At 45.2% G+C, this 18,621-nt stretch overlaps 1 protein-coding gene across 1 annotated transcript; it reads right to left on the bottom strand.

The window, feature by feature from the left end:
• Positions 1-4,521: 4,521 nt before the first annotated feature.
• C16H17orf77 (chromosome 16 C17orf77 homolog) lies at positions 4,522-5,248 on the bottom strand. Its single transcript, XM_023211531.1, is given in 2 exon segments — positions 4,522-4,941; positions 4,943-5,248. Coding segments are annotated over 2 exon segments (726 nt in total).
• Positions 5,249-18,621: the final 13,373 nt, after the last annotated feature.

Genomic DNA, 18,621 nt, shown 5'->3' with positions numbered 1-18,621 from the left:
CCCTCCACGCTTTGCCCTCCATGGCTCTGCCCTCCATGCTCTGCCCTCCACGCTTTGCCCTCCATGCTATGCCCTCCATGCTCTGCCCTCCACGCTTTGCCCTCCATGCTCTGCCCTCCATGGCTCTGCCCTCCATGGCTCCTGACACTACTCTTGGCAAATCTTCAACCTCATTCAAAGAAAAGTTATAAAGCGATCCAGCAGCTGTTCACAACTGATGAGGTCAAGGAGAAGAAATGAACACTAGCAAATGGCAGTTGAAGAATCCATCTCAGGAGAGGAAGTGCTCAAGGCAATAGAGGAAGAGTTCAGATGGAAAATTCCCCTCCTTAGAGAAATTACAGACAACAAGATCTCTCCAAAAAAAGGAGCTAAGAAAAGAAATATAGTAATTTTTTAAAAAAGTATTTAAAGTAAAATATAGAGGAAAAAATGAGCAGACAGAGCTCAGGAAGAATGTAAGTGGAAGAGAATAATAATCCTAACAACTTTATTGAGAGGAAATATATATACGTTTGGAAGTTAGAAAAAGAGGTGTGTTGTTATTTAATTACGAGTGAATTGGGGGGACTGACACATGAGGGTTGAGCATCCTGCATTTGCTGTTGCACAGCTCAAGAGGTGGAAGGGGCCAAGCTTGGGTTGAATCAGGAGTGGGTGGTGGTGGCTGTGCCAGTTCTGAGCCAGGTGGAGGACGGAGAGTGTCACAGGCACAAAGGGGATAGAGCTGAGCCCCTCTTGGGATGGAAAAGTCCAGACGGGCCCTTGGGCCTCTGCAACTGAACTATGGTCCATTATCTCTGACAGGGTCATCCCGGAGCCACAAGGAAAGGAGGCCTGAGGGAGGATCCATGAAGGTGAGAGGCAGATGCCTCCAAGGAATCAGTGTGCAAGGGGGGATGTCCTTTCTTTTTTCTGCTCCTGAGGCAGAGGTGGTGGAAGGCAGAGAGACCCCCTCAGCATCCCTGTGCTGTGTAGAGCCGGCCTGGAGTGGCGATTGCGTTCCTGAGGCCAGGATGAGGGATGCTTCCTCTCTGCAGGGACCCTTGTCTCCTGGGGAGCTGTAATTGCTGCTTATTACCCAATAGGAGGCCAGAGGTTCTACTTGTTTCCTCCAAGGGTGTCGATGGTGTGGGAGCTGCGATTCCCCGGCTCAGGCTATGACTTTTTTTCCTCCCGGAGGTCCCCTTAGCATTGCTCACTCGCAGCACAGTGCAGAGCAGGTCCACGAGCAGCAGCCCCTTCAGGGAGATCGGAGCAGGAAGTGGATGTTGCAGAGCAGGATCCTGGACAAAGGGGTCAAGATGCCAAGAATGAGCCGCCTCTTCCTTGACCAACACCTGCCACCCTCCTCAGCTGCCTGGTCCCCAAACAGGGAACCCCCCTGCAAGGGGCAAAGTCATGCCACCCGGAGACTGAGCCTCTAGGGGCCTCCCCACAGGCTCAGTTTGAGGCCCGGCCCTTTCGCTGCCCTTGGCTGTGACTGCCCTGCGTTTAAATTTATTTGCAGAGATGGTGTCTCGCTGTATCCCCCAGGCTGGTTCTGAACTGTTGAGCTCAAGCCATCCTCCTGCCTTGGCCTCCCAAAGTGCCGAGATGACAGGCGTGAACCACTGCGCCCAGCCAGGCCTGCCTTTGGTCTTCTATCCCACAGTCACTGCTGCTCACCTGTGTCCCGCCAAGCTCGAGGGTCTGCTGTGTCCTGTCTTCCTGCTTCTGCTCCTTTCTCTGCCTTGTGTCTCCCTTCGTCACTTCTGCCCATCTTTCAAGCTCAAATCTAGTTATTATTACCTCTTTGAAGCAGAGGAAGATATTCCCCCACTTCCATCAACCTGGCTATTTATCTACTTGGTTCTCAAGTGAGGGATTTCTTCCTGCTCAGGGACCCACTTTATGACCGTGGATCTGAGACCTGCTGCCTCATATCGCCCACATGTTTAATACTTGGTCTAGCTAAATCAGTAGGTTCTGCGGAGTCCCCATCAGTGTTTAAGAGTCTGATTTCCCAATCTTATTCCTCATCCACTCCCCAACACCTGGTGCCAGGGCCCCTCCCCACAGGCCACCCCTGTTCTCTCCCTGAAGCTGGCCTCCAGCCAGCCCAGGCAAGGAAGCAGTGATGAGTCATGTGAATTTCGCTCAGGGTTTTCTTGAGCGAGAGCAGGCCTGCCATATTGCACATCCTAAAAATACCCTTTAAACCACTGTGCTCTTCTTGTAAGTTCACTCCCCGTGGTCTTGCAAGTTCCACTGCATCCTTGGTCTCTCCCCGCCAAGTTTCCCCTTGTGCCTCTCCCGTCTCGCTAGAAGTCCTGGCACTGCCATCTCCGCTCAGCAGAACAACCGCTCTGCAAACAGTGGAGCGGGACGAAAGCCAGGTCAGGAAGCATCCCCAGTGCCTCGCCTCTTCCGGACTCCTAGGGAACACAGGCTCGGTGCTGGCAGGCTCCAGGGAACCAGACCCTTTGAAAGGAAGGGAGTTGGGCTGGAGAAGGAAAGGGAGCCAGTGGAGCTTTGTTCATGGAGCAGTTCCACAAACATATTTTTGTTCTGTTTTGTTTTGTTTTTGATATGGAGTCTCACTCTGTCACCCCGGCTGAAGTGCAATGGTGTGATCTCGGCTCACTGCAACATCCACCTCCCGGGTTCAAGTGTTCTCCTGCCTCAGCCTCCCAGGTAGCTGGGATTACAGGCATGTGCCACCATGCTGGGCTAATTTTTGTATTTTTATTAGAGATGGGGTTTCACTATGTTGACCAGGCTGGTCTTGAACTCCTGACCTCAGGTGATCCACCCACCTCAGCCTCCCAAAGTGCTGGGATTATAGATGCGAGCCACTGTGCCACGCCAAAAATGTGCATCTTTACATATACCCCAAATACCTGCAGGCAGGCAGTGACCCCCAAGCAAAAGAGCAGGAGTTATTTAGTTTAATATAATATCTGGGGAAACCACGGCAGTGAGAATGCTGGAGTTCAACTTCAATCCTCTTCATTCTAGAATTTAGAAGGCCCCTCTCTGCCCATGCACCTTAAAGTGTAGCTTGTAAGCCAAGAAAGAATCAAGGGTTCAAATAATTTGGCATGATAAATTGGAACTATTCATTTTCTTTTTCTTTTTTGTATTTTATTTCAATAGTTTTTGGGGAGCAGATGGCTTTTGGTTACAAGGATAAGTTCTTTAGCAGTGATTTCTGAGATTTTGGTGCACCCATCACTGGAGCAGTGTACACTGTACCCAACGCATAGTCTTTTTTCCCCTCATTCCCCCTATCCTTTCCCCTAAGTCCCCAAAATCCGTTGTATCATTCTTGTGCCTTTGCATCCTCATAGCTCAGCTCCCACTTATAAGTGAGGACATACAATATTTGGTTTTCCATTCCTGAGTTACTTCACTTCGAATAATGGTCTTCAACTCCATCCAAGTTGCCGTGAATGCCATTATTTTGTTCCTTTTTATGGCTGAATACTATTCCATGGTGTATATGTACACCACATTGTCTTTATCCACTCATGGCTTGATGGGCATTTAGGTTGGTTCCTTACATTTTCAGTTGCAAATTGTGCTGCTGTAAACATGCGTGTACAAGTGTCTTTTGGAACTACTTTTTCGCCCAGGCTGGAGAGCAGTGGTGAAATCTCGGCTCACTGCAACCTCCACCTCCTGGGTTCAAGCAATTCTCCTGCTTCAGCCTCCTGAGTAGCTGGGATTACAGGTATGTGCCACTGCCCAGCTAATTTTTGTATTTTTAGTAGAGATGGGATTTCTCCATGTTGGCCAGGCTGGTCTTGAACTCCTGACCTCAGGTGATCCGCCCTCCTTGGCCTCCCAAAGTGCTGGGATTACAGGCGTGAGCCACCAGAGCTATTTTATATGCTGTTTACTCCTATATATTCTGAAGTCTCAGTTAGCTACACTTTAGCTTGTTCTTGACTATGACTGGATAACCAAGAATTAGCAGACATTTGAGGAAGGCTCATCATATAGAAGAACCAAACAAAACCAAACAACAAAACAAAGACATGACCACAGAGTGCTGGGATACAGTTCAAGGAACAGAAGAGAGTTTGAAAAACATCAGCAATCAAAGAATCAAAAAAACTTTTTGAAATAAAAATCCAGTCTCTAAAATAAATATTTGATCTTTGATCCAAGGATTGGAAGAGAAAGTAAAATCATGAAATAAACAATATAAAAGGCTCCCCAGATGTAGAACAAAGCCCACAGATATGGAAAATAAAAAACAGGAGAGACAAAATGAATCAATTCAGGAAGGAAAGGGAGAGGGAGAAGGTGACAGAGAAAGAGGAAAGGGACCGTCTGAAGAAAGTGGGGAGAGACTGGGAAAGTTTGATTAGGCGTCAGCAGAACAAGTAGTTTCCAACAGCAGCCAGGGGAAAGTGTGCAGGGATGGAGAGGATGAAATCAGGGCAAGAGGAAGCTAATGAGAAAAGGCAACTTCTCCATTCCTGACCTTCCCCACTGAGCCTGGCCTTGGCTTCACAGTGGCTTCAGAGTGACTCATGACCCCAGAGGAAGTGGTCCTGGGGGTAGGGGCAGTGGGTCAGACAGCACAGAACAGGAAGAGGCAATGAGATGTCCTACAGTGGGGCTGCCTGGAAGGAGCCTGGGGCATGGGCTTTCTCCAGCAAGGCTGGGTGTGAGTCCTGTGCACTGTGGTCTTCCCAAACTGCTCCTCTCCCCGCACTGCTCAAGGCCAGCCTTGTCTGTCTTCTCCTCCTGGCAGTAGATCCCACAGCTCCTCAATGCCTGGGTTCCTCCTGGCTCCTCCTGCTCCTTGGCTCCCACATGCACTCCCGTGCAAACCTGACCAGGCCTGGACCCATTTTCTTTCCTACATGCACAAAAGTTTGGGCACACCTTGCAACACACACTGTACCATAGCAAAGAATGACACCTCTTTTCTCCTAACGTGTAAAATAGAGAAGTAGCTACAGACATAATAGGAAGTGAGCAAGAAACTTGAAGGAGATTCGGGTAGGTTTGCAGCATTGACTTCCGAGCTTGGATTCAAGTGTCTGAAGGGCACCAGATACCTGTGATCACCGAGGAGAGGAGAGGAGGCAGTACCATGTGGCTGTCCCAGGCTCTGCTGCTTCTCATCCTCCCAGGTGAGTGTGGCTGGAGCTTTAAGGTGCTGAAATGACAGAGGCTGGGCTGGAGACAGAGACGCTCTGTTCTTAGGAAGGAGACACGTCAGGGAAAATGACAGCGCCAATTCATCCATCCATGCCCGTATTCATTAAATAGCCGTCAAGTTTTTGTTATCTGACATGTTCTGTGTTACATGCTGCAGAAACAAACAAAGACAAAACAAAACAGGAATAGCTTCTTGTTGGAACTTTCACAGACGGTTTTGTGTGGAGCTATGTTTTCAGTTCTCTTGGGTATATATCTTAGGGCATAATTACTGAATCCTATGTTAACTCTATGTTTAACTTTCTGAGGAATCATCAAACATTTTTTTCCAAGGATTTATATTTGAGTACAGCTGTGGCTGTCATGTCAACAAATTTTGATATGCAGTGTTTTCATTTCTGTTAAAATGTAACAAATCTATGCGCTTCTCATATGATCTATACTCAGATCAAGCTTTGTAAGAAAATGTTTCCTTCCAATCTCAAATTTATTTTCTTTTAAAGTTGATTATTATTACTATTATTATTTGTAGAGATGAGGACTCACTTCAATGAACCTTAGGGTTCTCAATCGTGACCCTTCTATATAAACAGATGAATGAACAGATATGAATGAAGGAAGGAACTAATGAATGAGTCCATTCTTGAAGAACTTTTAAAGAGCACGGATACTCGGGTTCCGGCTCAGACCCACTCAGTCAGTCATGGCGGGCTCAAGCATCTGGATGGTTTAGACGCCTCCATACATGGACTGGTTTTTAGCTACGGCTGAGAGACTTCCTCTAAAGAGCTCAGAGTATAAGGAGGAAGACAGGCAGCGAGACAGTGCGCAATCGTTGTCTGAGAAGGACTCTTGCTCTGTCGCGCAGGCTGGAGTGCGGTGGCGCAATCTCGGCTCACTGCAACCTCTGCCTCCCAGATTCAAGCAATTCTCCTGCCTCAGCCTCCCAAGTAGCTGGGATTACAGGTTTGCACCACCATGCCTGGCTAACTTTTTTGTATTTTTAGTAGAGATGGGGTTTCACCATGTTGGCCTGCCTGGTCTGGGCTCCTTGACCTCATGATCTACCCACCTTGGCCTCCCAAAGTACTGGGATTACAGGTGTGAGCCACCGTGCCCGGCCAGATTTCCATTTTTTAATGCTCTGGAATTAGAACATAAAGGATTTTTTTCCCTTAGAATCTTGAAAAATTACCTATAAGGCTATCTGACAACAGAGCCTTGATCCAGGGTAAATTCTTTGAATAGTTTGGATTTCCCCCCTGCCCAATGATTATTATCTATTCAGGGTTTTTTTTGCTTGTTTTTGAATAAATTATATCATTTCCACCCCCCCTCCACCAAGAAAGCTAACAATACTATTAAGTATATATTAGCATAAAGTTCTGTAGTTATAAAGCATTCTTTTATAATTTAAAATTTTAGTATGTGTTGTAATATACAGTCAGCCCTACATATATATCCATGGGTTCCTCATCTGTCAATTTAACCAACTACAGGTGGAAAATATTTGGAAAAGAAAGACCTCTACCTGCGCTGAACATGTACAGACTTTTTCTTTTCATTATTCCCTAAACAGTACAGTCTAACAACTACGTATGACGTAGCAATTACATTGCATTAGAATTATAAATAATCTAGAGAGATTTAAAGTGTATGGGAGGATGTGTGTAGGTTATATGTAAATATCATGGCATTTTATATCAAGGACTTGAGCATCTGTAGATGTTCATAGCCACAGGGTCCTGGAACCAATTCCCTCTGGATATCGAGGAATGACGGTGCTCATTTTGATTACATGTGCCACAAGATTTTCCACGTTATTGTTGCTTCTCCTTTTCCCACATCATCTTTTCTCCTACATTGAACTAGTCAGTTCTGAGATCTGGTTGGTTAACGTTAACTGATTTTATTATCTAATGATTCATTTCTTATAGGTATAATTTCTTCTTATTTCCTTGGGATTAACACTTGTTATCTTTAATAAATTAAAGATTGTGATTATTTTTCTTTCTAAATTAATTAAATTATGTTAAGACTAAGAATTCAGTTTTGTCCAATTGACAAATTCATAATTGACGTAATTCATACACCATAAAATTTACTCAAAGTGTATAACTCAGTGGCTTTTGGTACATTCACAAAGTTGTACAAAGATCACCTCTATCTAATTCCAGAACATTTTCCTCACCTCAAAAAGAAACCCCATATACATTAGCAGTTAACCCCTTCCCCAGCCCTTGGCATCCACTAGTCTACTTTCTTGTCTCTAGGAGTCTGCCTGTTCTGGACATTTCATATGAATGGAATCATACAACATGTGACATTTCATGTCTGGCTTCTTTCACTTAGCATGATGTTTCAAGGTTCCTCAGTGTTGTAGCACAAATCAGAGCTTCATTCTTTTTCATGGCTGCATAATATTTCACAGTGGATGTACCACATTTGGTTTCTCCAGTCATTTGTTCATGAATCTTAGGGTTATTTCAACCTTTTAAAAATTGATAGTAATAATGTTTTGAGCTTTCATAGGATGGTTTTGTGTGGAGATACGTTTTCAGTTCTCTTGGGTATATATCTAGGGGTATAATTGCTGAATCCTATGTTAACTCTACGTTTAACTTTTTGAGGAATCATCAAACATTTTTTTCCTAGGATTTATATTTGGGTACAGCTTTGGCTGTCATGTCAACAAATTTTGATATGCAGTGTTTTCATTTCTGTTAAAATGTAACAAATCTATGTGCTTCTTATATTATCTATACTCAGATCAAGCTTTGTAAGAAAATTTTCCCTTCCAATCTCAAATTTATTTTCTTTTAAAGTCGATTATTATTATTATTATTATTATTATTATTTATTTTTTTTTTTTTTGGTAGAGATGAGGACTCACTTTAATGCCCAGGCTGGTCTCAAACTCCTGGGCTCAAGTGATCCTCCCACTTTGGCCTCCCAAAGTGCAGGGATTATAGGTGTGAGCCACCATGCCTGGCTTCAAATTTATTTTCTGTAAACAATTTTCAGATATATTCTCCTTCCTTTCCTTCCTTCTGAGACAGGGTTTGCTCTGTCACCCAGTCTGGAGTACAGTGCTGGGATCAGGGTTCACTGCAGCCTTGACCTCCCAGGCTCAAGCCGTTCTCCCCCCTCAGCCTCCTAAGTAAGTAGCTAGGACTACAGGCATATGGTGCGACACCCAGCTAATATTTATTTATTTATTTATTTAGTCTCGTTATGTTTCCAGGTCTGCTTTCAAGCTCCAGGGCTCAAGCGATTCTCCTGCCTCAGCCTCCCAAAGTGCTGAAATTACAGGTGTGAGCTACCAGCTCTTATTTCCTATATAACTTCCAGATGTATTTTTTCTTTAAATATTTACCTTAATTGTTGTCTTTCCATTCTGATGCAGAACTTTTTTCAGAGTGAACAAATGAAGTCCCCAAACCCATCTTTCCCCAGGAGGTCGTGTGTAGTTTCTTAGTTCCCTTCAGATGCCGTAGAAAGCAGATTTGGGCATGGAATCCAATTTCTGTTCCAGGAATTCCTCGGGTTGTGCAGCTCTGCCTGTTTGTGGTGAAACTGTCTTCTACTCCTACCATGGTGAACCCTGGTTTTTCAAGACATTCCAATGAAGTCTAAAGTTTTCATTCCTCCAGGGGTAATAATAATAATAAACATAATACAGTAACATAGAGGTAGATGCCATTATTATTCCCACTTATAGGAAACGAAGGCACAGTGTGTTAGTCCATTTTCACGCTGTTGATAAAGACATACCCGAGGTTGGGTAAATTATAAAGAAAAAGAGGTTTAATGGACTCACAGTTCCACATGACTGGGGAGGTTTCACAGTCATGGTGGAAGGTGGAAGGCACATCTTACATGGCAGCAGGCAAGAGAGAGAATGAGAACCAAGCAAAAGGGGTTTCCCTTTATATAACCATCAGATCTTGTGAGATGTATTCACTACCACGAGAACACTGTGGGGGAAACCACCCTGTGATTCAATTATCTCCCACCTGGTCCCCCCTACAACATGTGGGAATTATGGGAGCTGCAATTCAAGATGAGATGTGGGTGAGGACACAGCCAAACCATATCACACAGAGAGGTTAATTTGCCCAGGTTCACAAAACTTGTAAGTGGTAGAGCCAGGATTCAAACCCACGCCCTCTGGCACAGCCTAAGCTCTTAACCATGACCTCGGGTGTCTCTTGGAGTTTCAGAGACAACCTCTCTCCTTCCATGGGAATTGCTACCAGGACTTCTTCAAGTGCTCCAATGTGCTTCTAGTTCGATCTCAAGTTTATGCTGCAGTAATCACAGCTACGGTTTATTGCCAGTGCATAAATAATCAAAATCAATCGTATCTTTAGCTGGGTCTCCCTTTAGGTCAGTTGAATTTAAAGAATTTCTGACAAAGGTCTCACTTAAGGTATTTCCACTGTTTTGAATTGTTTTCAAGTGAAAGATTAGGCTGACAAGTTCATGCAGACTAGTCTTGTCCTGGAGCAAATTGTTTGAAAAGTGGAGCTAATTAGGTATGCCCCATTCCTCACCCTTTAACTGACTTAAATCATGTCCATTATGTTTAGAGAAGAACTTATAAGATGCAGAAGGGTGTGGAATGGGTGCCGCTCTGTTTATACCTAACCTTTACTTGCGTTTATCTAAGTTAGCTTTTCCTAGGAATTTTGGAACTGGAATTTATAACCATGTATGGCAAAATGGAGATCTGTGTGATGTGGATCCCACAGCACATAGAGACCAGTTGGTATCACTATTTGGTCGATTTCAAAGGGTTTCATTCAGGGTGATTAACTACAGCAGAGCCACCAGAAACCATCAGAATCACCAGGAACAGCCAAGCATCAAGGCAGCAATCATTCTCCTGGAAAAGGGTCTTCTGCAATTTCCTCCCCATCAGACCAGTGTAACACAAAGATGGTTGCAAAAGAGCGTTCCTTGGAATATAAAGATTTGTTGGCCATAGGGAGAGGGAGAGGGGTGAACTGCAGCAAGCTCTTATTGCTCAGTGTCAACATTTGTGTTTCTTTGGGGATCTGCAATTGTGCTCTTCAGTGATTTTCCTGGTGACTTTGACCCAGTGGAATTTTGAAGGACAAAGATTTGTCTTGTAGAAAATGTACTCCTTCCTTGACTGTTATAAGGCAGTTGGATTTGGCCACTACTCCCAATGCAGGAGGCTGTGGCCCTGCCCTTGGGGTGGGAGGTGATGGCATGTGAATTTGTGTTTTCCAGGCTATTCCATTGCCACTGAAATCACTGGTCCAACAACAGTGAATGGCTCGGAGTGGGGCTCGTTGACTGTGCAGTGTGCTTACGGCTCAGGCTGGGAGACTTACTTGAAGTGGTGGTGTCGAGGAGCTGATTGGAATGGCTGTAACACCCTTGTTAAAACAAATGGATCAGAGCAGGAGGTAAAGAAGAATCGGGTGTCCATCAGGGACAATCAGAAAAACCGCATGTTCACCGTGACCATGGAGAATCTTAAAAGAGATGATGCTGGCAGTTATTGGTGTGGGATTCAGAGAACTGGAATTGATCTTGGGGTCAACGTTCAAGTGACCAGTAAGCCAGGTAAGAGGAAGTGTGTATACATGTGTGTCTCTCAGGTCCCGCTCTGTCCTGGTCCCTGAGGTCCCACTTGAGTAAATTAACTGTCACTCAGAGTCACCTGTGACAGGGGGTGGCTGAGTCTTGAGGTCTTGCTATGGTTTAAATATTTGTCCCCCCCAAAACTCGTGTTGAAACTTAATCCCCAGTGTGGCAGTATTGAGAGACGAGGCCTTTAAAAGGTGACTGGGTCATGGGGGTAGAGTTCCCATGAATGAATTAATCCATTCGTGGGTTAAAGAATGAATGGGTTATCACGGGAATGGAACTGGTGGCTTTATAAGAAAAGGCAGACAGACCTGACCTAGCACACTCAGTTCCATCACCACGAGATGCCTTGAGCCACCTTGGGACTCTGCAGAGTCCCTACCATCAAGAAGGCCCTCACAAGATGTGGCTCCTCAACCTCGGACGTCTTAGCCTTCATAACTGTAAGAAACAAATTCCTTTTCTTTATAAATTACTCAATTCCAGATATTCTGTTGTAACCAAGAAAAAGTAGACTAAGACAGGTCTCACAGGACCCTGAAGGACCGCTTGGGATTGAGGGGATCTCTTCAATGCCCCCATGCCCCCCAGGGCTCCCTCCAGGAGGGGATTAAGCCTTTCTAGGCACATTTCGTTTTTCTCGGAACAGCTCAGTGTCTGAGTCTGTTGCCCACAGATGACAGGGTGATGGTTCCAGTTTCAGCCCATGGGCCAAAGGGACCCCCTTCCCTGGTGACCAGAGACCCCAGTCCCTGCCAGTGCCTTCTTGGAACTTCTTTGTAGCACTAAGTGCCTGTGTCAGAAAAGGAGAAGGGCCTCAAGTCAATGACCTTAGCTTAAGAAACAAGGGAAAAAAAAAAGATCAAAGTAAACTCAAAGCAAAGACCAGAACACAGATAATATTAAGACCACAGCCGGGCACGGTGGCTCAAGCTTGTAATCCCAGCACTTTGGAAGGCCGAGACGGGTGGATCACGAGGTCAAGAGATCGAGACCATCCTGGCTAACATGGTGAAACCCCATCTTTACTAAAAAAAATACAAAAAACTAGCCGGGCGAGGTGGCGGGCGCCTGTAGTCCCAGCTACTCGGGAGGCTGAGTCAGGAGAATGGCGTAAACCTGGGAGGCGGAGCTTGCAGTGAGTTGAGATCCAGCCACTGCACTCCAGCCTGGGCGACAGAGCGAGACTCCGTCTCAAAAAAAAAGAAAAAAAAAAAAAAAAAAAGACCACAGTGAAAAATTAATGAAATTGCAAACAAAAGTAATAGGGGAAAAAAATGAAACGAGATACCTTTTCTGTGAGAACATCAAAAACACTGTTAAACTTCTAGCTAGACAGATTAGGAAAAACGAGAGAAGACGGCAGTTATTAACATCGGAAATGAGAGAGGTAACATTACAACAGATTTTACAGCTACTAAAAGAATAATAAAGGAATATGTGTCATAAACAACTTTTATGCCAATATATTCAACAAGTTAAATGAAATGGAAAAACATCCTTGAAAGGTGCAAACTACCAGTCACAAGAAGAAATAGATAACTGGAATAGCTCTATATCTATTAATGAAATAGAATTTGTCATTTGCAGTCTTTTCACAAAGAAAATGTCAGGCTCAGATGGCCCTTTGGTGAGTTCAGGACCAGATAATATCAATTCTTTTTTTTTTTTTTTTTTTTGAGATGGAGTTTCACTCTTGTTGCCCAGGCTGCAGGCTGGAGTGCAATGGCAAGATCTCGGCTCACCACAACCTCCACCTCCTGGGTTCAAGAGATTCTCTTGCCTCAGCCTCCTGAGTAGCTGGGATTACAGGCATGCACCACCACGCCTGGCTAATTTTGTATTGTTAGTAGAGATAGGGCTTCTCCATGTTGGACAGGCTGGTCTCGAACTCCCGACCTCTGTGGAGAAGGGTGTGACTTGCAGGAAATAAGCAGTAGCTGAGCAATATATTCTCCTGGTTCAAAACCCCAAAGATCTTGTGACATTACCACTACTTGAATTTCTCCTTCATAATCAGAATCCATAACTCCTGGGACTATAGTAATGTCCTGTAAATTAAGACAGCTTTTTACCCAAAATTATCCCATATATCCTGTTGGCAAAGGTCCCCAAATACCAGTGGGAAGTTTGGTGGGTTTGTCTCCTCCCACTAACGTTACCTGTTCTCTGACTGGGAGATCGAATCCTGCGCTTCAGGATGTTCCTGGGGAGAGAGAATCAACGTGCCTTCGGGAACCCATCCCTGAGATAGGGCTGTGGGCTGGATGGGGAATGCCCTCATTGTTTGTGGGGCCCGGGTCCAGGCCTCCTTCTCGTTTCCCCACAGGGGGTGCCATTCTGATGAAATTTTGAGTGGCATTGACTAGCCCAATGATTTCCTTTATTGCAATGAGGGCAAAATCCTCGCGTTTTTTTCTGTTGGGGGGCGCAGGGAATAAGATCCCTTCTGCCCAGAGGTCTGACGGTGTTCTTTTTTGAAGTGTCCGATTTTTCCACAATTATAACATTTTTCCATTTTAGGATTCGCCCCTTGGCCCTTTTTAGATCTGTCCACTACTAAATTAGCCATTGCTTGAGCCAACATCGTAGAGCGATAAAGCTCAGTTCCCACATCTCGACAAGCTTTGAGAAAATTTCCCAAGTTTTTTGTACATCTCACAGGTGCCAGTGCACATTTACAATCTGCATTTGCTAATTCTCAAAAGCTAGCGTTACGGTTAGCATTTCTGCAGCCACAGTATGAGGAATCTGATGCTTCACTGCCTCTCGTAATCTTGCAAGAAAATTTGCATGATATGTAAAAAAGATTGTACTGGGTGGGACCCCTTCCTCAGGAATTGTGGCCCAGGCACGTTTAGCAGCCAAGACACACCGCTTATAAGCAGCATCTGGGAGTGCCATTTGATGTTCCAGATCTGAATAAGGACCATTATCTAACAGCATATCCTCTGTAATGTCTCTGTGTCCAGCAGCACAATTCTGTCTAGCCTGGTCTGCACACAGTTCTTGCCAATTTAAATTCCGTGTCAGGTATGCACTAGCAGACAAACGAGTGTGGGCCAAATGCTTTACATCAAAGAGTGGAAGGCGCATAGCGTCAAATATAGATTCTAGCAATCCTAAAGTAAATGAGCTTTGTACTCCATTATTAACTACACTAGCTTTCAATTCCTTCAGCAACTTAAACTGTAGTGGGGTGTGTTCATGAATAAACTGCTGCAGATCATTTGGATCGGGCCTTATGGAAATAGGAGAAGCGCAAAGTCCTAAGGGCTCTCCAGCTATAGCAGCAGAGTGTAAAATTCTTTGTACTGGGGTCTCTATTTCTGCTACTGAAGAGGTGGTACAGATGTTTCTGCTACTGGAAGGGGCGACACAGGCCAATTTTCATCCTCCTCCTGTTTATTATTTTTAATTGGTACTGTGGGTGGGACAAAAGATTCTTTCAGATTTTTAGACTCAGAATATGACTTCTGCTGTCTAGCAGAATAAGGAGATAATGGCGGGAGAACAGTATGGATAAAACTCCAAGCAGAAAAAACAGAAGGATCAACTTTAAGACCTTTTTGGTGAGCCCGTTTTAATCCTTCTCCTACTCTGTCCCAAATTTCTACATCGAGACTGCCTGTCTGTGGAAACCACAGGTTATGTATAGTGACCTTCTTCAGCATCTTAGTTAATGTTTGAGAACTAACCTGAGCACCAGATTGTTTAAGTAAAACTTTAAGCAAATGCACATAATGTTGCACCTCAATAGACAAATTCTACCCCATGTTACCCTGACTCAGAAAACTTCCCATTCCTAGTACCTCTTTAGAGCACTGACCTTGTACTGCTGCCGGCAGACTTGTGCCGGGGTTTCTCATTTGTCTTGTCAGTTTCTCTTTCTCTGCTCCAGCAGACCTTCTTCGTTCACGTTCCTGTCCTGGCCACCACTTGTCACTGTTGGTTGCTACAGAATTGAACAAAGGGGGATGAATGCAGAAATGAAGACAAAGACAAAGAGATCTGTTTTGAAAGAAGGGTTCAGGGAGCTCCTTGCTTCTAGTGAACAAGGGCCCTGAGCTTCTACAGCCCTTCGTATTTATTAGGTAGAAAGAGCAGGGAGGGAGGTAACAGTTGGTCAGCTGCTTGATTTATCACAGGTTCACATAATTGCTTTCTTTGTACAACAGTTTTCAGATGTTTGTATAGATAATCACAAGGAACACTGCACTTTGGGTGTGACTGCCCTCAGCGCCGCTTCTGGCAGCAGACACAGTTGCCAGTTTTCCAACATCCTGCTTTCGAAAGAACAGTGTTCTGTTAGCTCATATAGCCTCCAGTGGTATACTGAGTTGGTCATGACTCTTATTCTTTCAGCCTGTAACAAAAGTTAACATTAGTGACCTTGACACCAAGTGTTGGAGACACTCTGGAGCACCTGGAGCCTCACACCCTGCAGGTGGGAATGCACATGATACAACTACCTGGGAAAAGAGTTTGCAGTTTCTTCAGACATGAAATGTATGCCTGCCAGTGATGATCCAGCCCCTCAGCTCTTCCATATTTAGTCAAAATGATATAAAGTTTTATGTTCACACAGAGACTTGTATGTGAACATTCGTAGCAGCTTTATTTGTAATAGCAAAAAACTGGAAACAATTCAAGTGAGTGGATTTTTTTTTTTTTTTTAATGTGAAATACGGGCTGGGCATGGTGGCTCACGCCTATAATCCCAGCACTTTGGGAGGCCGAGGCAGGTGGATCACTTGAGGCCAGGAGTTTGAGACTAGCCTGGACAACATGACAAAACCCTGTCTCTACTAAAAATTTTAAAAAATGAGCTGGCTGTGATGGCACTCACCTGTAGTCCCAGCTACTTGGGAAGCTGAGCCAGAGAATTGCTTGAACCTGGGAAGCGGAGGTTGCAGTGAGCCAAGGTCATGCCACTGCACTGCAGCCTGAGCGACAGAGAGAGACTCTGTCTCAAACAAAACAAAACAAACAACAACAAAAATAGTGAACTACCCATACAATAGAATACAACTTGCGATAAAAGGGAACGTTCTACTGATATACCAATGATAACACAGTTATGCTGAATGAAAGAAACCAGCTCAAAAACTTGATTTACACTGTAGGATTCCATTTATATTAGATTCTGCAAAATGCAAACTCATTGATAGTAAGAGAAAATGGATCAGTGCTATCATCCCTTAGCTAAGGCTGTCACAACAAAATACCACAGACTGGGTGGCGTAAACAACAGAAATGTATTTCTCATAGTTCTGGAGGCTGGAAGTCCAAGAGCAAGGTGTTGGCAGGTTCAGTTGAGCCTGAAGCCTCCCTCCCTGGCTTGCAGGTGACTGCCCTCTTGCTACCCCTTCCTGAGGTTGCCCCTCTGTGCTTGCATGCCCTGGTGTCTCCCCACGTGTCCTCATCTCCTCTTCAGAGAAAGACACCAGTCAGATGGCATTAGGACTTACCCTAACAGACTCATTTTAATTGCTTCTTGAAAGGTTTTAGCTCCAAAGACAGTCACATTTTGAGGTACTGGAGACTAGGGTATCAACATATAATTTTTAGGAGGCCACAGTTCAGTCCCTAACACCTGGGGACAGAGTAAGGAGGAGGTCGGTCTTGGGGATTATGAATATGCTCACAGTCCTGACCATGGTGGTGGTGTTACCAGGTATACACATACATCAGAGTTTAACATATTGTTTTCTTAAAATATTTACAGTTTATTATGTGTGAGTTATACCTTGATTTAATCACAGGAAAATGAGATAAAAAAAGACAAATATGATGCTATGATCTCTTATTTTTAGATTGCTCCAGAAGCAAACTTTGAATACCAAAACTCACTACACACACCATCAGAGTGAGTAGGGTGTGGTGCAGCAGGAACTGGCACACAGTGGAGGCTGGGATGCATCTGATATAGCCAGACTTCAACCGGGGTAGGGAGGGTGAGATCGCAAAGCTGCAGGAAGACAGGAAAGGGCCAGAGAGGGAAGAGCGGAGTTGGAGGGCGCTGGGCCTGGCTGCAGAGAGCCAGGAATCCCGGGATCCCCAGAGGTGGCTCAGCGAGAGGGCCACAAGCCCAGTGGCCAAATCACTACAGAACAGGCCGTAAGGAGTTCACCTCGGCTGCGGCTGAGACTCAGAAAAGAGCTAGCCTAGCCCTAGGAGAACGGAACGCTGTCGAGTGTGCTAAGCTGTGCCATGCAACTGGTGATTGCAAATTCCCTCCTTAGTCTGCTCCTCAGAATTTCTCACATGGTAATAATTCAGTAACTTCTCTTTAGAAAATAATTCATGTAATATTTTGGATGCTGACCAGAGAGTCTTGGACCCCAAGGCAGAGGCTCCTTAATTCCTAGGTGGAGAAGAATTAGGGCCACAGCCAGAGCTGGGCCATCCATAGAAGGGGTGAACCGTGTTCTGCTTTGTATGTTTAGACACACAAACTCCAGTCCCAGAATGGACAACTGCAACAGCAAGCCTGGCTTTCACACCTGTAGCCACCCAGAAGACCAGCAGCCCCCTCACCAGGTAGGTGGAGCCGGGTCCCACCACTTTCCCACAGGTCTGGCCCCATGGCCTCTCCTCTAACAGGGTTTGCCAGATATAACAACAGCATGCCCAGTTAAACTGCAAGTTCAGACAAACAACAAAACATTTTTTAGCATAAGTATATCCCAACTATTTCATGGGCTATACTTACACTAAAAAAGCATATGTTGTTTATCTGAACTTCAAATTTAACTGAGCATTCTGTGCTTTTATTTGTTAACTCTGATAACCCTGTCTTCTGGGGGTACTCAGGCTGAAACCCCCATAGGTCCCTGCTGTTGCACCTTTGTATCAGTAAAGTCACCGCAAACCTTAGGTGGGCTGCCCCAACCTCACTTTACCTTTGAGGAAAATAAGATTTCCCATGCAAGCATTGGCTACATGAAGACAAACTCTGCAACACAGGCATGAGCCACCACATGACTAAGGGTGGCAGGAGAGGGGCCTGAACATGCCCTACCCGCCTCCTGGGGTCAAGAGGGCATATCGAGGTTTGATCTCTAGTGGGTTAGGAGAGACACCTCTCTCATCTGCTCCTAGTTTCTGCCCAAGAACAAATATTGTTCCAGCCTCCCTCTCCCCAGGCGCCAGAGTAGGAGAGTGGAAAATGCTGGAGGGAAAGGGGGAAGCTGGAAGTTCAGCGTTCTCGCCCTCCCAAGCTGGAAGGGGGGTCTGGAGGATTAGTCTGATGCTCACCAGCCTTGGAGGTGTCCAGAGGAGTCCCCAGAGGTCGGCACCTGTGAGCTAGTTATTGGGTTCCATCATGGCCTGCTGTGGTCAAGCCCCCCAGGTCAAGGCCGGAACCCAAACCACAGACCCTCCAGTTCCTGCTAGAGCCCAGCGCTCAGTCCTCCTGGAACTCAAGGCCTGCCTGTTCCCTCTGCAGTTCAGCTCTGTTTTTTATTCATTCACTCGATCTGGAGTTCTGCGAATGTGTCTGCAGAGCTCCACCCGCGGAGCTGGCTTTAGGACTCCTTGACTATTTCTTTTTTGTTTGTTTCCTCCTCCATGCTTTTGTGCAAACTGATGGGATTTTAACTGTCAGGGGACAGAGGACAAGGGACTCCAGAGGTGTAGTGGGAGATCCTCAGAAGTGAAGAAGCTGGGAAGGACCTTTGGGGGCATTTTGACCTGTGGCCTGCTGTATAGTTCCTCCTCCATCTCCCCCAAACACCCTCAGTCCCATCTGAGGGCTCATCCAGCATTCTGGGGTTGGATATAATTTTGATCTTTCTTTCTTTCTTTCTTTCTTTCTTTCTTTCTTTCTTTCTTTCT

This window comes from Piliocolobus tephrosceles, chromosome 16, assembly GCF_002776525.5.
Source record: "Piliocolobus tephrosceles isolate RC106 chromosome 16, ASM277652v3, whole genome shotgun sequence".
NCBI classification, from domain to species: domain Eukaryota; kingdom Metazoa; phylum Chordata; class Mammalia; order Primates; family Cercopithecidae; genus Piliocolobus; species Piliocolobus tephrosceles.
Note: the sequence above shows the minus strand (reverse complement) of the source record. Positions and strands in the feature narration are given on the sequence as shown.